We start from the raw sequence: 23,673 nt of genomic DNA, 5'->3' as shown, positions 1-23,673 counted from the left end.
GGGATAGGAGAAGTTATTGATTGGACTGGACCCGCTATGTCAGCAGTAGGCCAATCCAAATACAACAGAAAATTTTTAGAAAGTCGGGCCCAAGCCTGCATAGAACTAATGGGCTAGCTGAATATTTACCATTTGGCCCTAACAGAGCTGTAACTTTATATGCTTAAGCTTGATTCAAGCTCGCGCACTCCTCGAGTCCTCCTCCGCTCTAGCTGAACTTCGGCATCCCCACTGCCGACCCCACCTTTGAGAACCAGTTGGCCGAACTTCGGTTCAAGTATTGACGACACTGGGATAAACGCGGAGCAATCGCAGGCTTAGAATCCGATGGCAGCAAGAATAATGTGATGTCGCCACTGGAACATTAAAGGAGGCTAGGGGTAGCAGTGGGGTTAGCGATGGAGGTGGGATTCTATGAGACCTGGTGGACTGGCTGGTCTAGTTGACCGGCCAACCATGTTTGGGCCAACCTCACGTGCGGCGCATGTTAGGGAAAAATGGGAGGAAGACTCCCACTGTAGTCTTTTTTTTCTTCTCTTTTGATCGCAGTGAGGAATCCTCCCTGATCGCGATGGGATCGGAAGTCTATCCCGATCCGGAGTCCGCCGGATAAGGTTTTGGAAATATCGATTTACATAGCTCCTCCTCCCTCCTTCGAGTTCACCGAGATCGAGCCCCTATTCCGAGCTTCTCCACCGATTTATCCTCCTCGAGGTTGTCGCCGGAAAGGAGCACCGCCGGACCGAGGTAAGTCTTTTTCTCCTTCCTCTCATCTCTATAGCTATGTTTAGACAAGTTTTGGGGTTGGCGAAATCGCTAAGAAACCATCCGAAACAGGGTCCCTATTTTGGTTCATTCTTCCTCGCCGCTGGTCGTTGGCTGCCATCGGTTGTTGTCTGTGGTAGCAATCGTGAGTCCTTTGACCCGGGGTGCCACCACGGACTCCAGCATAGATTTGGTTCGATGCAAGTTGTGGGGAGAAGGTCCCCTGTTTCGGCAAAGAAGAAGAAGTGGGAAAAAAAGAAAAAAAGAAAAGAAAGGGAGAGTTTAAACCAACGGTCATTTGGGTTAGATGGGGTTCATGTATAACCCGATCCCAACCCAAAAAATTCAGGTCCGATGAGTCGAACTATTGAACTTTTTTTCATGTCTTGTCCCTACTCCTCTACTCCACTCGGATGCTGGGCCCTCCTCCTCGCCGCCCTTGTTCTTCTCAATCTCGCCACCTATGCCTGCTTCGACTACCCCTCTCCCTCCTCCCTATGGTTTCTCCCTCATTGGCCTCCTATGCTTCCTCTCCGATGACCTCGACACAACTCCCTCCTCCCCTCCCAAGCTCTCTCCCTTCCACGAACATCAAGAGCAATAGAAATGAACTTGAAGATGCTGAGCCATCGGAGGCGCTCGTCGGTGGCATCGGCGGCCCAGAGGAGACCTTGAGTAGGAACACTGGATCGGAAGGCGGGAGCACCTCATCATCGATTAGAGAAGCCCCCAGAGGAGACTCCGTGGAGCTGACGTGTGCCGGCCAGACTCCATCTCATCGTCGTCTTCATCTTCGTCATTGCCAGCGAGGCCCACATCATACTACCGGTGGGTGGCGTCGCCACTCATGAGCGGGTTTGCACAAGAGGGAGAAGGAGTAGTCCAGTCGCAATGGCCGATTGTCGATGAGAGAGAGCACTCTAAATGGGAGAGAGATAGAGAGAGATGCCCAATAGCACATGGAGAACAAATGGAGGATTTTAGACTTTTCTTTCGTATTTGCGATTTTAAAGTTATTGAGAGCGAGCAGGTCACGGTTTACGAAGGACAGTCGCAGTGCACGAACGGGTCACGTGGATGGGTCACGGCCCATGCATCCCTCTTACGGGCCTAATGGGTTTTCCGAATTCGGGTGGGTTGGGTCAAACGGGCTGGATCAGGGTTAGAATTTAGTAAACCCAAATTCCGAATGGGCTCTTTAAATCGGATTGGATCAGGTCTAAATGGGTGGGGCTGGGTCGGGTCATGGGTCACCCGACCCATTTGCAGCCTTATCTCCCGTTTCCTCTTCCTCTCTCCCCTTTTCCATAGAAAGAAGCAAGATGCCGACACCGTCCGGCGTCCCTAGGTTTCTCGGCCGCCTCCGTGCCCCTCCTCTCCGCCATCGTGGGCGGCGTCCTCGCCCCTCCTCCTTTTCGCCGACTACTTCGCCGAAAGCGGGCCGAAGTCGCGCACGATAGCCGCCGCGGCCGCCGCCACCGATCGGAGCACCGCCGACCATAAGGCCCGAAGCCCGCCCTCTCCGCCGCCAAAAGTCTCAGCCGAGATCCCTCTCCCACCACACCAACAGGTTTCTCAGATTCCATCTTTTCCCTGATCACCTGGATCGTTTCCACACCTGAAAACTTTTTTCTTTCTATTAAAAATTCCAGGACCAGAACAAGAAGCACCATGCTCTCGATGTTAACACGCTAAAGGGCCATGGGGATGCGGTACTGCCCTCTGCTTCTCCTCCAATGCCGCAATTTGGCAATGGTGAGCTCATCGTTCTCTCATCTATCCTAATTCAATGCCGTGCTCTGTTGTTTGGACTCATAATGCTTAAAAATTATGAATCTTTATTGCAGCTTGTGCTGAATGGAGTTGTCAGAGTGTTCAGGATCGATGATGCTTCCAGTAAAGCTTCAAGTATGGATTTTGTAATGACCGCTTTGTCTACAGCCGTCTATAATTTATTTGCATTTAATCATTTGGAAGTTCTGAATGCAGGCCTACTGAGGATAAACTTGCCGGCAGGGGCACACCCGACGGCGATTGCCTTCTTCTGAGGAGGCTTCATCTGTGGTAGTGGCAGCTCAGCTCCTCTCTGGTGCCTCTCTTTACATGTATGGAGATGTATTTGCCAAGCCTAATGGTGAGAGCAAGCAGCAGGCCAAGCTTCCGCTCCCTGAGATCAATGGGAGCATCAGAAGATCCGACGATAGAGCTCTGTGTTGACCCTGGTTGGGGTTTGTGCAACATATGGAAACGGGGATGGGAGTACAATCATCGCTTCATGCTCAGAAGGTGTGTATATCTTTGTGGATGTTTGATGTTGGTGATAATGACAAATTGATAGAAATGGAGAATGAAATGTGTGTAGGTGGGGAACAATGGACTCGAAATGTGATTACTGTATCTATTAGATTATCCTACATCAGCATCTAAAGTATCTTCTGTAAATTTGCATCAATGAGGGGGAAACCATTGGAGCTTTCATTTAAAAACCAGGATTGAGCTAATTAGGTTTTAAGTGTCTATGTGTGCACATGTTTATGTACACAAACTCCCTAATGCCTATTTTACTTCATCTGCCAAATTTTGCATCTATTTTTCTTGCACCTGTCATAGATTGGTGATAGCAAAAAGATGTACTCTGAGGAAATTTCTTGTTGTCAAAGTTAATAGGTGCCAATCCTTGCACCTAGTCTATGTACCCTGTGTTATTTCTGTTATATGTTAGACCTTTCACCTCCAAAGCTTTCCACCATGAGGTCCATGACACTAGTTTTGCTTTCTACTTCATTTATGTAAATAACATAGCATTTGTCATACAAAATGGACTTTTTGCTAGTTTGAGGATAGACATTTGTATTTCTAGAAATGTAGTGACATTATGAGTTAAAATCCTTATTGCAGGCCCCTCCAAATTACAGAGGTATGTAACTTGTGCTAACTAATTTCTGCAGCTGCCACCCTTCCATGTCCTAAACACTGTCAAAAAGGTATTAAGTGAGCATACAAACTGTTGTTTTAGTAATTGGCTGCTATAGGCACTACAGTGGCTGCTATAGCAGTTTCGGGCCAGGCTAAACAACATAGCAGTGCTATATGACGCTTGGATATGAAGTGCCCAATATATTGGGTGATAACTGGCTATAGCATCTGCTATGCTACAGGTTCAAAGTGGCTGATTTGTTCCATAGTTTGCTAGACCGGTTTCTATTTAAAAAACTTGGACACCTTTAGTTCTGATGCTCATGGAGCAGACCTCCGAGAACTGTCAGATGATGATTTTCTATTGAAATTGTTGGTCATCAATTTGTCATTTGGAGTTCTTGTCTAGAGTCTAATGGAGTCTTATTGTCTATTGATAATGATAATTTGTTCGATGAATTATGTTATATGGTTGTGGATATCTTTCTTCTATGATTGATTTTATCTAACTGTTAACATATTTATTTGATTGTTGAAGTTATGTGATTCTCGATACTTTAATCTTATGAGTGATACTACTATGTTGGGCGGATAATGCTATTTGTCATTAGATTATGATTCTTTGCATTATATGTGTGTTGACTTGATATGATAATGCTATGTGGATGATGTTTTATAGCTTTTCACTTGATTCTTTTCATTGTTTCTTTTTGCATCAGAATAACATGAATACTTTTTGGTACTTAGTAAGAAAATATTAATAAATCTTAGTAGCCTGTTTTAGCTATGTAGCACCTACTATTAAGGTTTTAAATCCCGTGGGACAGGAGTGTCCTAGTTTCTCTATGGAATAGGACGTCCTGCTGTCTCGTCCCATCCTGGCGGTGGTCCCGATCATGCATCCGGGTAGATATCTTCTGTGCCTCTCCTCTTCTTTCCATTCTTTCTTTGTTCTCTTTCTTTCTTTTGTTCTTTATTTCCTTCCTTTTTTTCTTTTTCTTCTACATTCTTTTCTTTCCTTTCCATTTTCTTTCTTTTTGTATACCTTTATTTCTTTTTTTGTTTCCTTTTTCTTTCTCTTTCCTTTCTTTCTTTTTCTTCTCCCTTTCTTTCTATCCTTTTTCTTCTTCTTCTTTCCTTTCACTTTTTTCTATTTTTCATCTTTCCTTCCTTCTCTCTTTCTTCTTCTCTCCCCACATGGATAGGTTTTGGAGTCCTGACCTTGTCTGGGTCCTATTTTCTCGCGGGAATGGGATGGAACGGTCGAGATGCCCCCCGTCCCAGCGGGACTTAAAATCTTGCCTACTATAGTACCCATTATTCACTATCCACTATGAAATCCCCAACTACTATGTCACTGCTTTCTGCTTTTTAATACATTGATATAGAAGTAAAGAAAGTAGTTAAGATGACTTGAAAGAGAAAACATGGAAGAGAGTATGCAAGTGAGAAACACATCGCTTAACCCCCTCCTCAAAAAAGAAAAAAGTGCTTATGAATATATACTTACATATCTTATTTAGAGAAGTTCTTGTAGAATATAAAGGTAAACAACATGCATATAAATGAAGTTGGGAGGAATTGTAAGATAACAGAGGAAATCAAAGAACATTGAATTTGCTGTGTGTTACCCTAAACACTTTAAATTTTACCAATTTTAGAGTTTCAACACTCTTGAACACTTGGATGACATGGCATGATGCTCCAAGAATAGAGTGCCTTGCTTATATTAGCTAGGAGTTTGGATACTTGGCACTCTAATTAGAGTGTCCTAGTGAATAACATCTTATGACAATTGGTAATGCTTAAATTTTCAACTATATTTCCAAATAAAAATATTTGTTTAAAGTGTCTATAATCTTCTACTAAATTGTTACAACGACTTTTTCTTTGATGTTATTGTAGCATGAATGTAGTTTACTTTGATGTTATTGTAGCATGAAGGTAGTTTACTTTAACTGGTAGGCTATTGGCTAGTCTACGTATCTTTCTATTGTTATAAATTTTATATGCAAAATTGTTTGCCTGTCATGATTTTTTGAGGTCAAAATATTGAAAGTTTGGAGATAGCCAAATAGTTGAAACTTGCGTTAAGTGTCTTGAGCTTAGAAGATTGTGGTAGTGCTCAAGAGTCTAATTTGATAGTATTAATGCAATTTTAGTCATATGGAGACATTTATAGTGTTAAGCCTGATATACGTTGTCGACACATTTCCTAATGGCTTAAACTTTTGCTAAGAAGTAAGGTAAGAAGGTATCGAAGCTAAGTTTGATGTATAATATTGACCCATTTCTTCCTAGCTAAAAGCTTTTGGGTCAAGTCTTTGTAGCTTGGTTGATGGATAGCCAAGGCTTTGTTGGTATATCAATATCAAGCAATATCCAGTCGGGGATGGTAGGCATTTTGAATGCAACAACAATGAAAAGTTCCTAAATGCCCTGAAGAGAAATAGATAAGATCACTTAAACAATAAATATGTGGTAAAAGCGGTACATCATACCGTATCGAACTGGGCAGTATAGAGTATACCGTACGGGCGCTACAGAGCATACTGTACAATACTGGTTCGGTGTTGATATATGTATAAGGGACAAACCAACACTCGGTACGCTGAACCGGCTCTCGTACCGGACGTACTGATACATTGACAGGGTGGTACCGATGTGGGGCCTGGTACCGAGACGACGTACCATGGGTAAAAGAATTCTTGGCTCTCCATGAAGCAAAAAAGAATTCAAGATACAAAATGAAAATTTGATGTTAAAAGCAATTATGGCTAATTGCACAGAGCTGGCCAATAGGTACATTTGAATTGTAATAGTGCAACTAAGATATAAAATAAATTTTGCAGGTTACTTAAAAATTACATAGCCATATTGAAACAAAGTCCCTCCACCAAGTCGATCATTAAAAAAGAAAATGTTGCCAGCCAAATATATCATCAGAGCGTGTCATATAGAGTATAAGATTATGAAAGCATTCCAAGATTAACCACAAATTTTCTTATAGTGAATAGAAACTTCTTGAAACAAATTTATGAATAAACTAAGGACCTCCTAGATACATTTACACAAAATAGGACCCCTAGTCTCACATAAACTAAAGAACTATCTGTTGACATGCTTAAAACTCACACAAAAATTGCTTATAAGTAGTTGCACGATAGTTTTAGAATTAGATGACAACTTAATATTTACATGATGAAAAGTCAAATGATGAGTTTACAAGTTACTAGACCAACCAGTCCTAATAATAGTTTTGAAAATCAGGACCATGAGAAAAAGAAAAAAATTGGCTAACATCATTCTCTCCACTAAATTTGAGTGCAGCAAATTACTTCCCTTGATCAAACAGTAGTTATGCAAATAGCCTCCTTTGGTGAATGAACTTGGTTCGACTATCTTCAGTCCTTCATGTGACTTGCTGCTGTCTTGCAAGATATAGTTTTTTGATGCTTGGCATCTTTATTATTGTCTAATAGCTCAAATAAGTTTCATTCTTACTCTAGTCATCAGAAAATCACCTGTTTGGTGGGAACCACTGAATTATTTGCTGCGAAGAATCTTCTGCAATGAGCAGTTCAGTTTACCATGTTTTCCTTTGCCTGCAAGAGTTAAAATTCTTTCAGGACATATGCATATTTTGGTGTTTATTGTGTCATAAGAGAAGTTTCCTGTAGCATTCTCTTAAGAGGCTTCTGCTGTACAATTGTTTCTAGCAATCACCAATCACCTTCTATTTCAGGGACTGATATTAAAGTTTGGCATGGTAAAAGCGGGAAAGACTTGGGAACTGTTGACACGAATCAGCTGAAAAACAACATGGCTACTGTTTCGCCAAATGGACGTTTTCTGGCTGCTGCAGCCTTTACTGCAGATGTGAAGGTTGGTTTTCTTTGTACGGCCCTAACGACTTGGTGGTGCCACATTACATTACTATAGGAAGTGGGTCTGATCTTCATGAATTCTAAGTACTTTTTTATCGCCAGAGGAAGTAGTTCAGGCAGACTTTAACCAATAGACAAAAGCAACTTCCCCATGAAATTTTGGTGCCTTGACTACTGAACCAAAGGGCCTATTAGCAATACTTGAGACCTCTTTCAGTCATGAATCACCAAAATTGTTTAAATTCAGAAAAAGAATATATTGAACTAGCGGTGTCATATATAAAGTATATAGAATTAGCATACCTTTGCTGCTATAGAAATGTATATGCATATATTTTCATTGCCATTTACCTCTATACTTTTTAGTAGTTATGATTTGGAAGTTTTACAATATGGTGCTTCTGCTTCTATAAGATTAATGGACCTTTGCTGCTATGAAAATGCATCTTCATATATTTGAATTTCCTTATACCTCTTTATTTTTTAATAGTTATGATAGTGGAGTTGTACATGATGGTGCTGCTGCTGCATTGATTTTTACTTAAAAGAGTTGCACTGAATTATTGTAGGATGCTGGTGCACATTGTTTTATTTTTTAACAAAATGTTTCATTGTGTTGCTAAAGATTGATATCATATGGAACCTTAAGACTTCTCAAAATTTGGATTTATTTTATATTATTATTGTTTTTGTATATAGACAGTTAATGGTAAGGAAGTTGTCTAAAAATGTAATACTTGTAAGTTATAGAAAGTGTTGCTTAAAGGTTTTACCTTGGTGGCATATTCATAGAGAGAGAAGCTCAAGGAAAAAAATTAGAGATTTGCATGGTCCCCAACCTCCTAGGCAAGGAACCTTTCAGATTTTCCTCTTTTCCATCAAGCTCTCTGGATTTTGAGGCCCTATGGCCTTGTGCAGCCTTACTAAATGAGTATCACTTCTTATTCTTTGGAGAGCCCAATATTTTGTGCATCACTTGTTGTTCCTCAAGGGTCATGTCCTGTTCTTATTGTGTCTTCGCATCCTTGAAGCATCATAGCTAAGAACCATTCAACCCTAGATTTCTAGCTTAAGGTGGCATGTAGGATGGTCTAAGGCCCTATTTTGGGTTTGCTTTTGGAGGGGCCAAAAGCGCTTCTAGGCGATATATAGTTGTTTGGTAAAAAACACCTAAAACAACTTTCTGTTCCTCCCAGAAGCTGAAAAATCTTTACTTGGCAAAAGTTTCAATTTGGAGCTTCTCTACAAAAGCTATTTCTAAAACCCATTAAGAAGTTGTTTGTATGACTAAAATACCTCTAACCAAAAATAATTACATTATTTATTATAATATTTAGATTAAATTAAAATATATAAATTTTAGATTTACACTATATTATATTAACGTAAAAATAATATTATAATATAATACTATTATATTATTATACTAAAAAATAATATCATGTCATATATTATAATAATATTATATTGTTTAATAATATATTAAATATGTTAATAATAATTGTAATACTTTATATTAAAATGTTTTATTATAATTACTGACTAATATTTGATACATTGTATTATGTTATGTTATGTTATATCATATCATATTATATTAATAATATAATAGTATATTATTTTTTAAATAGATTATTATATTATATTATATCACATTGTATCATATTATTATACTACTCTAATAATATAATAGTATTATTATAGTATATTATTATATTATTATACTATAGTATAGAATATTATATTATATTATACTAATATTATGAAAATACTATGTTACTATCGTTATTATATCATAATAATCATATTTTAATAGTATAACATTATTGTATTCCTATAATATTATACTATAATACTATAATATTATTACTATTTCAATATTATACTGTCCAAAGTAATTGTTTGATTCTATCCGTGAGATCTGCGAGAGATACAGAAAGAAAGTGCGTTCTCCCGCCGAAGAAAGAGTCAGATGATTGTCCCATCAAAGGCTGAAAAAAGCCTACGTGCGCCGAACCGGTACCGGTTCGGTACCAGTACCGAACTGGCAACAGCGCACGCAATGCACTGTGGCAGTAAATGCTACAGCCGCTGCCAGAATGGCATTTAATGCCACTCTATGGCATGAAAAATGCCACAGAGCGCCCGAAGGCGTATTGGTGTGAATTGGTTCGGTTCGCATCGATACAAGGCGGTACCGGGCTTGTACCGGTGCGAACTGATCCTGTTCGCATCAGTATGCCCTCTGTACTATTCGGTTTCGGCCCCATAGAGGCTGAAACTATTTTTCACTGCTGTATTGGACCAGTCAGGGATCGGACCGATCCGGGCTGAACCGGCTGGTACAAGCTGGTTCAGCATACCATGAGTCAAAGTAATATAATTTGTAAATTAAAAATATTTTATAATAATAGTTCTAGTACAAAGAGTTAAAAAATTAAAAGTACTATGTGATATCCTTTATTATCATTTTCTCATACTAAAAGCATTTTCTTAGCAAATAGCAAACAACTTTTTATTAAAAACTCTACTAGCCAAAAAAAAAAAAAATCTACTTCCAAAAGCTTTATTGAGAAAAATTCTACTACCAAGAGCAATTCCAAATAGGGCCTAACTCCCTCATCCTTTGGGCAATGGCTCATGTGGCCCGGAACCTATCTAGGAGCTTGTGGTGGTGGCCCATGATAGGTAATTTGGGCTTCGTTGTCTCTTCATTGGCTCAAAACATTCTTGAGGGTTCTTAGATTGTGGGATGTCAAATTCCACAATTTTTTTTTTGCTATATACTGTTTCAGCCTTTCAGGCCTATGAATTTATATGCAGATATTGCCTCCGTCTGGATGGGAGCTTCTAAAATCTAAACTCTTCACGATTCAATGGGATATTCTATTTATAGTGCACCTAATATGGTTTTATTCTATAGAAATTTATGTTCTTAATGTCTGTTGCGAACATTAAGTATGTTCTACCTGAAATGATTCATTATTGCAACCCTATATTACCTTGGCATGTCCAGTTTTCTCATAGACATCATGAAACCAAATATCTTTTCCATTTTCTAGTCATGTTGACTACTACATAATGTTGCTGAAACACACAGTATTAAGGATTGATCTGATTATGCTTGTTACTTAATTTTGTTCTCATGTGCCTTTTGACATCGTACTGTTTCTTAATCGTGTTGATACATTTTTGAGTTTTCACCTTCCAGAATGCAATAGTCTAACTTTTTTTTCCCCTTTGTTAAGGAAGTCTTCTGGAATGTCATTTTTCTCTAGGGGAGTCTTGCATGACATCCTCTTTGGATGCTTTGAAATGTGACTTTGTCAAAGCAACCTTCTAAGTGCTGATTAATAATTTTTTTTAAAACTTTTTGCTCCATTTGTCTTTCAGGTTTGGGAGATCATCTATTCCAAGGATGGTTCAGTGAAGGAGATTGTGAAAGTTATGCAACTTAAGGGTCATAAGGTAAAACTTGCTCAAAATTGTGTTACATGCGAATGCATTTAGCCTAAGGGTCATAAGGTAAAACTTGCTCAAAATTGTGTTACATGCGAATGCATTTAGCCTTCTTTTGTTATGCAAAAAGATTGCATGAATTTATGCCAATCGAATACAATCTATGGATGGACAATGCTACTATCTTTATTATCATTATGGTCATTTGCAATTGGCGAAAGAAGATATTTTTAGTGCTAATCAAAGATTGTGTAACTGTCACATGTTAAAAGATATTGTTGGTGATGAATGTCCACCATGAGGCTTGTAATTGTTCCACTAGAAAGGAAAGTTTCAGACGTGGATGGTACTAATGCTTTTGTAAACATTCGATTTCACCTGGATTGCTAGTCTTATTTTGCATGCTTATTCTATTTCTTCCCCACTCTCTCTCAAGAGTGTCGTTGCCAGCAAGGGATATGAGTTTAGGAATCACCATGAGTGCGGGATATGGGAAATCATATATGAAAAAGGTTCTTAATGCTAGAAATTGGAAACTATATAGTAAGATAAGCAACAAAACTATGGAAAAAGTATAGAAAGAAGTTTCTAAGCAATAGGTTCTCACTTGCTCAATCAAGGAGCTTAATTTGAAAAAAAAATGGATATATGCCCAATGTGAGTGTTGATAAATAGACTCCTCTTTTCTAATAGAAATGCCTTTTCTTTATATGATGAAACTAAAGAGGTGCATGGAAATCTTATAATTCTTAAATTAGAATATGTATAATATTATAAGTCACATAATAGTGAAGGCCTCATGCTTTTCCCTTTCCCTTTAGGGTTTAAATAATGGCGATTGGCAGACAGACATATAGGGGTGTTGGTAGTGATTGGCTGCAACTTTGGGTAGTGGAGGGTGGCGCAACAACTACTCCCCCATCCTTACCCTCTTTTATCCCATCTATTGTCACTCCCCATCTCTCTCTCTGCATGAACAATGATGGATGGAACTTGGCACTAGTACCACCCTTGGGACATTGAAATCGACTAGATAGGTATGTACCAACTATATTAGTTTGTATGGATCGATATTGACAAGCTGTATCAATTTTGTACCGGTTGATTTGCATTTTTGTTGATTCTGAGGGTCTTGGTAGGCACCGACCATATAAATACCATACCAGTGCCATACCATTTTGGGACAATGATTAATTGGTATTGGTATTTATAAACACGATGCAACCACCTGGTGTAGAGCATATTGTACTATACTGGTAGGGTAGTAAAAGTGGTATGACCCTTGTATAGAGTGTTGGTACCGCGGTATGTATTGTACCAACACTTGGTTACGGGTGTAATGATTGGGCATCGGTAAATGGTCCATTACTGAGATTCCAGACCTTAATGACAACAATGGATGGTCGATGGTTACAGTAGGAAGGAGCGGTTTCCTCTTCCTCTGTGTGAATGCTGGAGTCTCCAGATTCATTTCTTAGATGAATGTGAATCTATTTCCCGAACAAATTTTCTAGAATAATCTAAATTGATTAGGAAACTCGTTTCCAATTAACTAATCTCTAGAGCAGGAAGACTATAAAGGAAGGTTTTACTGCCTCAAATTGCCCGATTTTGGCGTACCAAGCTATACTAGGGGTGGATCGACATGGTTCTGCCCCTAAGTTTGAGAAACTGGTAAGGGAGGTGGAGAGGGAAAGGAGAGAGGAAAAGAGAGAGAGAGGGAGAGGGCAGCAAAGAGAAAGAGAGAGAGATGGAGGGAGGGAGAGAGAGCTTTCGAAGCCTCCTCTCCTTTGCAATGCTGTAATAGGGGGCAGAGCCCTTGTTTTAAAACAAAATTGGGGATTTAACCTTTTTTTCTGATTTTTTTTAAAGTGAAGTCGGTAGTCATTGCTGATACAAGAGAGCTGATTATGGTCTTGCCCTTACTCCATTGAAGTTTTGAAAAGGAAGATGGATTCCCTCGTAGATTTTGTGTTGAATATGTAGAATTAAATGCATGGAACTGAGATCTCTAATATAGTCTGGTAGTGATGGTTTATGTAGAGGAACAAGAATTTGAGTTGCTGTAAGTTGATAACATATCTGAATTTGAGTAGGGTTAACTACAAAAGCTAAAATGAAGATTCGTAAGATCTTATATCTTTTTTTTCCTGGTATAGCTTGCTTAGGAACTTGGCTTTGTACTTTATTTTGGCTTAAAAGGTTTAATTTCACTTTGGTACCTCGTGTTAGTTTCATTATTTTCTTCAATGTTCAATTTGTGACTGTTGGTGTTTTTGCGGCTGTTATTTTGTTGGTTTATCTTTGTCAACTGTTTTATGTAATTTTCATTATTTGGTCCTTTTAGTCAGATTGCTACTAGAAAGTACTAAAAAGATACATGTTAAAATGACATTGATTTGTTCTCAGAGCGCGGTAACTTGGTTGTGTTTCACTCCAAATTCAGAGCAGATAATTACGGCATCAAAAGATGGTTCCTTACGAATATGGAATATCAATGGTATGTTCAAATAAGATAACTGAATGCTTTACTTGAGCACTGTAGGAAATAGATTGCGATTGCAATGCTGCTCTATTAGCTTTATCTTTTCACTGCCTTTGCTATCTCAAAAGTTGAAATAGCTTTTGCACTTCAGTTAGCTGATCTAGATCAAATACCAATTTGTTCATATTACTATAACATTGAATATTTGCAGTTGCTATATTTGAATGCTTTTCATTCCAAGGTTTCAATATTGCTGCTATCCAAGGTTTGCCGTCTCAATACCGAACCCTGTACCGGTGCCACACTAGCACCATGTCGGTACGGTACGGTATGATATGAAATTTTTTCGGCATATCGAGTGTCGATACGCCATCTATACTGGATACCGGTACCGAACCAGTACGGTGCGGTATGTGCCGAATTGTCCGATACAGTACGTGCCAAACTGTCCGATATTTGCTGGTATGGCGAACCATGCTGCTATCCCTCAACATGAATTCTATGTCATAATGTAAATAGCAACTGTTAGCTCAGTCAATCCTTGACTGGAATTTTTGAAAATAAAATAATATGGCTGTTATTAGCCATTGTAGTGGGAGATAACGGGCAACTGCTGCAAAATAACAGCATTATTTGTTCATGTCACTGATCATAGAATAAAATATTACTTTTGCGGTGACATGCCAACATGGAAATATGAATTAAAATAAAATATTTTCTAATCAGACAGACAGTGAAAATGTCAAATAATGACTATTTTTCCTGCTATATGACAACAATTAAAATAGGATAACAGCTCAATAACAGCCATAATTTGAATAGCTGTTTCATACATTAAATGTAATGAGGGGCCTTTGTACTTGTTATAATGGTTGCTATTTTAACAATATTTTGTTTTATGGATTATATTGTGAACTTTCTTAACAACAATTTCAAATTTTAATATGTCTATTTATCTTTAGTTCAACATCGACAAATTACTGTATGATAGACCAAGGAAGCTACTTAGACTGAATTTTTGTCTTTGATTGTTGAGTAATTGGAGTCCTCTGTATCATGATAAAGCCTTAATATAATTTCCCTGCAACCTTAACTTGTATGCTTTCTTATATTGATTATATTTTCATTCCTAATAATTGGTAAATGCGGATATTTAAGGCCAACCCAAATAGTTGGAAAAGGCTGGATGTTTATGGTAATGGAATTCTCGACTTTTCCAATAACCTGTTCATATTATGTAAGCATCATTTCCTATTGAGAACAGCAGCCCATTTCATATACTATGCATATGATTTATCTTGACCATTAATGATGATCACGCAGACACTTCTGTTTTTCTAACTTTGTTGCTCCTTGCTTCTGATTGTTCTATCTCTTTAGTTCGATATCATCTTGATGAGGACCCGAAGACCCTAAAAGTGTTTGCAATTCCACTTCATGATGCCAAAGGCTCTGTTTCACACTATGACCGCATTAGCATCTCTCCCAGTGGAAAAATTCTGGCAGTCACTAGTGGCTCAACATTGCAATGGTTATGTGCTGAAACAGGGAGGGTTTTGGATACAGCTGATAAAGCACATGAAGGTTCGTGAAGTTTATATGCCCTTACTCTCTTGTGGCTTAGTCATTCTCTGACTTTTTTTTTTGAATTTTAATTGTTGATATCTATTTTAAATTGACTGATATGGTACCTGTAATATTGGCCTTAGTGTGAGGTTCACTGATTGTGCTTTGCTAATTGTTGAGGTCCTTGTTAAATAGAAAGAACAATAGCAAAAAGAATAGCCTGTAATTGGAAAGCTGATTCCTTGTTAGGTTTTGTTACCATGCTAGGCCTGGTCAGGATATTTCTTGATTTGGCTATATTTTTACACTCTTGCTGTCCCTTGATATATTTTCTTTTCTTTCTTTTTCCTTTTTCCTTTTTTTGCTAAATGTGATAAATTTGACTAGATCATATGGTTAGTGGTGATGGGGGGAAATGATAGTCATGTCTAAGGCAATGGATGCTTTCCATGATGGTCGAGGTTAGGAAGTCATGGCAAAGAGGTTTGAGAGGGGAATGAAAGAGCATAGCAAGATGGAATGTAGTGGGTACTTGTAGGGTTCTTTAGAACAACTATGTTGGATATCCATGATTTAGATAATGTTATGTGTTAGTAGTTAGCTTTTTGCTCAGCCAACAGCCTTCTGCCACATATCATGAGTTTGACCAAGCCTTACTAGTTGCGCTTTAGAGGTCTTTGAACCTTTATGATCTAGTGACAACTACTCCTAAGTATAGCTCAAAAGAACACAAAATAGAAGATCTGTATTAAATTATACTTTTGGATGAATTAGAATGTATCTGGCATTGGAAAACATCAACCTTGGCTTTCATACCTAGACAGCATGCAAAATCATATGGTTTATGGTTATCTATTGGTACACAGGGTTAGTTTTGTTCATGCATGGGACTTTTGAAGCCTAAGTGTGGTGATCGACAAATTTGGTGGTGACCTCTCTTGCATTTGTTCCATGTGCCACTATGAAATTGTGACATATACCTAATTGTTCTGTTCATCTAATCTTGTTCATGTTGTTGGTTTTGATTTATGAGGTTTAATTATCATGTATTTGCCTATGTAATTCAACCAAAAATAATCAAATGATGCTGTATTGTGTCAGGTGTAATGCTAGAAGTTGGTTGTCTCTAATGAAGGCATGTAGAAATAATATAAACAGAAGAAACAGGAAATACATACACATACACACGTGCAAGGATGCCATCTGTTGGACCTTTCTTTTATTGTATTATGAAGATGCTTTAACTGAATGGTTTAGACATGATATTGCTAATATTTAGTTGCTTCATATCATGGTTTCAAGTTCAAGTGCTGGTCCATGCTGGCCAGCATGGACAATGCAAGGGCCAATACCAGCACCCAACGCTGGTTAGCACAACACCTACTAATTTATTATTAAACACTGTTAATTAAAAATCTATTTTTTTTTCTTTTTTTATATTTCACCATGATGTGGCATGTTTGCCAGCATGGCATGTGCCTTGTTGACTAGTGGACTTTGGCAAGCTCACGAGCATCAACACTTTGAAACAAGGTTCACCACCTCGGTACTAGATCTCGTACTGGTACTATCCTAATGCAGAGTCAGTACGCCCGATATGGTATTTGGTTTGGCATACCAAATATCAGTACATTCCCTATATCGTACAACGGTTCGGTACCGGTACAGTACAGTATGGTCGATACAACAAACCTTGCTTTAAAACCTCTCTCTTTACTCTCTCTTGAAGAGGATGGGGCGCATGTTCGACCTGTAGGAGTTGGGCAAGCCAATCCCCATTTTCATCCTCATTGTCCGAATCGTCACAGAGAGAGCGGACGATGAATGAAGGAAATGGAATTTGGATGCCCAAGCAGGAGAATAAGACCGCATTGAGAAAACAAAAGAGCAGATAAAGGAGCAAAGTCTTCAAGAAACGTGGCATTCAATCACAGAATCCTTTGACAACTAACATAGAAGTACATCGAAAAGGGTTGATTATTCTTTTTATAATCTCTTCTTTATGCGCTTTACCCCTTTTTATTATATCTATTTATTAGGTAAGGCATCTTGCATTAGCATGTAAGAGAATCACGTAGTTTCAGAATGGTCCAAAATCCAAATGTTCCTTAATAATGCATATGATATGAGCTAGCTAATCTCCTTCCTTTGTAAGGTATGGCCATATTAAGTTCTAATTCATAATTATATGTAGATGGGCTCATTTGTTGCAAATTTAGTGTGTATCCCACCTCTTGGAGCATGATGATTAGCTCGAAGGACATGTTAAAGAGTTATTTTGTTGTCCTGCTTTCTTATCATGTTGATTACCGCATCATGCAGGTGACATCACAGGCATTGCTTGGGCTCCTCAATTGATTCCTATGGGTAAGAATCTTCAGATTTCTTTACAACTTCTGCAACTTCTCAAGACTCTGGTGCTTTCTATCTGCCTTTAGATATATGATTGCTTTATGGCTTGCCTGGGTGCATGGTGGAAATTACTAGAGGATTAACCAAGGGATTGAAGTGATGCTACTAAAGAATCCTAAAATTTACTTGGCGTTGCTTAGTTTTCTGTTTGGCTAATTCTTGTGAATTGTTCGCAGAAAATTTACTATGATCAAGAGTAGCAATTAGAAGCCTGTTGATGTGCATGTGTAAATATTCTTCAAAGTTAACCTAATTTTCATCATATGGATCATAGAGTTAAGAAAGCATACATTTAAAGAGTAAAAAAATCATTTAAGCTGAGTAAAGGAACTCTATTTTACTGATGGATATGTGGGTAATGCCTCGCTGGATGATTAAAACATTAGGACAAGCTTGATTTCAAACAAGCACGAAAAGAAAGTTTAGACATTAGCAATCCTGCCATCATCTCTTTGTTCCTTGAAATGGTGCATGGATCACTTCTTCTATGCCTTAGGAGCAATCTGAAACTTAGCTCATGCTTCATAAACATTGGATCTCCAATGAGGTCCCCCTTCAGCACAGCCACCATCTATCAGTTAAGAAGCCTCTGTCTTTCTTAGGATTGCTACCTTTGTCTTCTTCCACCTCATCTAGGAATCTTTATTGGAAGGCCTTCAGTGCAAGATCCACTTTGTCCTTCAGCCCTGCATTCTCTCGCCTGTTTTATTCAAACTACCATTTTCTACAGAATTCTACTTGTTCCCATTGATGGCCTTTGCACTTGATCCATGCTATCAAGTCCTTGCTGCTCCTTATGTCCACTCCTAACCCCACCTCAAACCTTAATTCAGCACAGAGATACAGAACTGACAGAGAATTCCTGATGGAGGGGCAGACAGTCACCATCTTTTAGTTAACAAGCCTCTGGTTTTTATAAGATTGCTACCTTTATCTTCTCCGACCTCATCCAAGCATCTTTACTGGAAGGCCTTCAGGGCAAGATCCACTTGGCCTTCCACCCTGCATCCCCTCCCATATTTTATTCAAGTCACCATTTTCTACATAAATCCACTTGTTCCCATTGGTGGTCTTTGCACTTGATCCAAGCTATCCTATCCTTACTGCCCCTTATATACATACATACGTACATATATATGTATACATACATATATATATATATATATATATATATATACATACATATATATATATATATATACTTATATATATATATATCTCTCTACAGGTACATATACACATATTTATGTATATAAAATTATATATATATATATGTATATATATGTATGTATACATCCATACGTACGCATGTATCCATAGATATGTATGCATGTATACATTTATACCGTATTGATGGAGGGGCAGCTAGGGCGGTGTGTTTAGAGGCCATTTGGTTGCCTACAATTCCAATTGTTGCAATAGAAAATGCAATTGCAATTGGAATTGCTACAATTAGAAATGCAAATGCAAAAAATATGTTCGGTTGTCATGATTAGCAATTTCAAATGCTTCTTACAGCTATTTGGTAGTATGGTGCAAAAAGAGGTGTAGTAACCTTGCAAATAATCAGATAAGTTTACCCCTTCAAAAGTGGTGAACTACTTTCTTTTTTCATTGTTATGTTTGAATAATAGATGGCCATCTATTAGCTTCTTCTAATGTTATATAATATATAATTTTTCTCAAAAAATATATAGTATAATAATATTAAATATAAATTAATAATTATAATATCATTATTTATTACATGGCAATGGTGTATAATAAATATAATAATATATTGAAATTAATGAGTAAGTTCTTAAGATATTGTTATGTAGCAGTATATAATAATATTTCAACTATTATATAAAATATGACAATAAATTATACAAAATATCTTATGAAATATTTAATTAAATTATATGATATTGTTTGTTTGTATAATTGTTTTGTAGTTATAGTAATCATATAATAGTAAAAGTATAATAACAATAATTGCATTATTATAATGACGACAATTATATTATTATATAATAATTAAATACAATACATATTATATTAGTATATTATATATTATTAAATGATTATAATCATATTTGATAATAGATATTAAAATATTAAATATTACGACAAAATTACAATATTATAGAAATTTTATTATTACTAATATAAATAACTGTAACAATAATCATGTTATTCTAAAAATCATTATATAGCGATCATTTTAATGTAAAAATATTATTATTATTTTTATAATTCAAAATAAAAATCTTATAATATCATAAGTCCTATTATTGTGATAATTATAATAAAATTTGTAATCTTATTGTTAAACTATTGTTATGATATTTATGAAATATTTAATTAAATTATATGATTGTAGTTGTAGTAATTATATAATAGTAAAGTACGATAACAATAATTGCATTATTATAATGTATATAATAATGAATTCTAATACATATTATATTAGTATATTATATATTATTAAATGATTATAATCATATTTGATAGTAGAGATAAAATATAAAACATTACTAAAAGGTTACAATATTATAAAAATATTATTATTATTAATATAAATAACTGTAGCAATAATCATGTTATTCTAAAAATCATTATATTGTGATCCTTTTAAAGTAAAAAATAATAATATTATTTTTATGATTAAAATAGAAATGTTATAATATCATAAGTCCTATTATTGTGATAATTATAATAAAAATTGTAATCTTATTGTTAAATGATTGTTATGATATTATAAAAATAGTTGTTGATGTAATAGATTGTTATAAAATCATTTTATATAGTTACATATATTAAATTATAGTTTAAATTAAGCTAGTGAGAGGCTGTGAGGATACAAGATAGGTGGGATAGGATTTGCAACCTGAGTCAACTGTTATTGTGGTTGTTTTTAACCTACAGTACTAAATGCAACTTTTTGGGCCCTTTTTTTTTGCAATTGAATTGCAAGCAACCAAGTAGCTTCATTAGCTGCTTGCAATTCCAATTGCTTGCATTTGGAATTGTAAACTTCTGTATCAGCAAAGCGTGGCAGGGCTTCAGAAGGAACAGAAAAGGTGGAAAGTGTGGTAGAACTTGGAAGAGATCTTGAAGAAGAGGCCATGGGCATTGTGGACTTGTGCATACAAGTTGTGGGGGAAAATTGGGACCCACCGGTTTTTTCTTTAATTCTTATGGAACTGCAGAATTACTATTTTTTTTCTGGGCTATGACTAGATATCCGAAAAGCCAATTAGGAATTATTTACCCTATGGTTTAGGAAAACATCCGAAAGCCCATATTCTGTAAAATCTTATGGTTTTCTTTGTGCACTTAAACAGGCTGTAGCATGCAGTTGTTGGTTTGAGTGAATCTTGACAGCTCATAACTCAGGCTATTGGCTTGTCATTGTTAGATCAAATTGATGTTGACAACCCATAAACCTGGCCACTTGATTTAATTGCTCAAGTATTTCTTGAATCAGTAGCTCCAAAATGTGACAGAACCCAAGGTCAGATTAGTTTGTCCAACTTGGTTCCTCTTGATGAGCACCCCAGATACAACCAAAGATACATCATGAATAAACTTTGCCTAGTTACGAGAGTGTTGTAGTATTTACCACCAGACCGCTGTTATATACAGTAGCATTTAATAGGTCTAACCACGTTTACTTATTGGTACACTGGATTGCTTATATCACTGTTTCCTGCCAACTTTTGCAGGTGGTGGACCCACTATGGTTTTAGCCACAGCTGGTGCTGACAAAAAAGTGAAACTGTGGTTGGCTCCACAACACCACCCTTCATGAGTGATGCACCATAATCAGCTTCTGCAGAGATTTTTGGTCAGTTTTGCTATGGAGTATATCAAAGTGCGTCACAAATCTAACCTGGATCCCTCTGCTTTTATAGTTTTCATGTTCTGAAAAGCAGTATCACAGCTAAGTTACAATAGAGACATAAAGTGCCCAAATGCCAAAAATTTGTTCACCTGCAAATCAATTCAATTTGGGTAGTAGCTTGACATGCGTTCTCAAGTTTGTGTTCAGAGATTGGGAACAATGTATTTGTCTGATATTTAGTGCGATAGAATATCTGGTAGTTTGTATGTTGAACTAGTTCGATTCAAGTTTGCTCTCAAATAAGGAGGATGTGGCTTCATAGAGGAACTATAGCTAGTATGTGAGATTTAATTTTCTCAACAAGTTCTGAGATCTCTCTCTCTCTCTCTCTCTCTCTCTTATTATGAGATTGAGCACAACTTGAGGAGATTAGCAAGGATTTGGTGGATTCTCATTGCTTATCTGGGTATTACTTTTCTATGTTTCTTAGGCTCCATTTGGCAAATTTTTTTTTTGGTGGGTTAGAAAGCACTTTCTGGCCCTCTAAAAATATTTTTAGAGGATACAGTGGTATTTGGTAAAAATTATAAAGTTGTTTTGGCTTTGTCAGAAAACTAAAAACGTCTATTTAGAAAAAAAACTCTATTTTGGGGCTTTTTTTCAAAAGTATTTTTTGCGCGAATAAGTAAATCCCCCCGAGGGGGATGAGGCCACAGGCCGAAGGGGGGTAACGACCAATTTCCAGGTGACAGGTTCATTTATGGACCGGATATCCCAATGTCAGGAAGCTATTTTGATTTTAATATTTTTTTTTTCTGATGACCAAAATGCTCACCAATAAATCCTACGATTATACTTATATTATATCATATTATATATAATATATTATCATACTATAAATATAATGTAATATAATATAATAATAATTAATAAAATAGTATATTATATTACATTACATTATGATAGCATAATATATTACATTATTGTAGTAATATGTAATTGTAATATAATATATTCTTATATAATAATACTATATTATACTATTAATAATTAATAAGATAATATAATAGATTATATTACATTATATTATATTCTATTACATGATTATATTATAATCATGATATATTATTATTATCCTATAATATAATATAATCTATTATTAGATTGGATTCTAATTTGTTATATTATATGATATTGTTATATTACATTACAATATTATTATATTATATTATATTATATTACATTATAGTAATATTGTTAATAATATATTATTATATTATATCATATCATATTATGCTGTATTATTATGCTATAGTACCCAATATTATATTGTACTATATTATAATAATTTTATACAAAATAATAATATTTTAATATGAAATAATATGTAATATTATATTGTATTATACTTTACTATGCAATACTATGCAATATTCTTTATTGTCATTTCATCATACCAAAAGTATTTTTTATTTTGGTTACAAATATACATTAAAGTTTTATAGTATTTTAGAAATATAGTTATCGAATAGTAAATATTTTTTTATAAAAATTTTATTTTTAAAAGCTTTAGTGCCAACAACAATTACAAAAAATATAATATTAATATATAATAATAATTATTATAATTTTTTATATTTCTATTATTGTATTATATTATAAATATAATATTATATTACATTATATCATAATACATTGATATATTATGTTATATAATACCAAATTATGTTATATTATTATGCTGTAGTATACAATATTATATTACATTACAGTAATATTCTACTATACTATATATTTATATATTAATATATATTATATTTTATTATACTATGTTGTATGATATTATGTAATGTCCAATGCCAAAAGTTTTTTTTAAAATTTGTTTATCAAATATATATTAGAGTTTCACAGCATTTTTAGAAATGTAGTTATCAAATAGTAAATAATTTTTTATAAAAAATTTATTTCAAAAAATTTTACTATTGAAAGTTCTCCTGCCAACAGTTTTGCCCAACAGGGACTATTATTTCATCCATATTTGTCTGGTATCTGGGTTCTCATATCAGAAGGGCTCCAACAGATGAAGCAATTATTGGTGGTTGAGAAAATGCGACTGACCTGTAATTATCAACAAGGACAACAATAGGAGTGCTTTCTGCTGGAAAGCAGCAGCTGTACCATGCTAAGTGGTAATGGACAGGACTTCAAGGCTTCATGGTATGTAACTCTATGACAAATGGTAGGATTTTCTCCTGGATCTGGCTTCCTCAAAAGTCCAACCATCAACATCTCTGTAATGGGCGATAAATCACTCCAACATTGGGAAGAATTTGTCTGAACTTGGCTTGAGATTG

General features: G+C 35.9%; 1 protein-coding gene across 1 annotated transcript; it reads left to right on the top strand.

The window, feature by feature from the left end:
- The first annotated feature begins 398 nt into the window (after positions 1-398).
- LOC103713393 (transducin beta-like protein 2) lies at positions 399-21,689 on the top strand. The gene is given in 12 exon segments (XM_039116519.1): positions 399-404; positions 2,226-2,334; positions 2,407-2,673; positions 2,755-2,807; positions 2,809-2,938; positions 2,941-3,051; positions 7,427-7,566; positions 10,962-11,036; positions 13,437-13,527; positions 14,893-15,096; positions 17,401-17,445; positions 21,201-21,689. Coding segments are annotated over 12 exon segments (1,317 nt in total). The 3' UTR covers positions 21,287-21,689.
- Positions 21,690-23,673: the final 1,984 nt, after the last annotated feature.

Source organism: Phoenix dactylifera, unplaced genomic scaffold (genome assembly GCF_009389715.1).
Source record: "Phoenix dactylifera cultivar Barhee BC4 unplaced genomic scaffold, palm_55x_up_171113_PBpolish2nd_filt_p 000097F, whole genome shotgun sequence".
NCBI classification, from domain to species: domain Eukaryota; kingdom Viridiplantae; phylum Streptophyta; class Magnoliopsida; order Arecales; family Arecaceae; genus Phoenix; species Phoenix dactylifera.
Note: the sequence above shows the minus strand (reverse complement) of the source record. Positions and strands in the feature narration are given on the sequence as shown.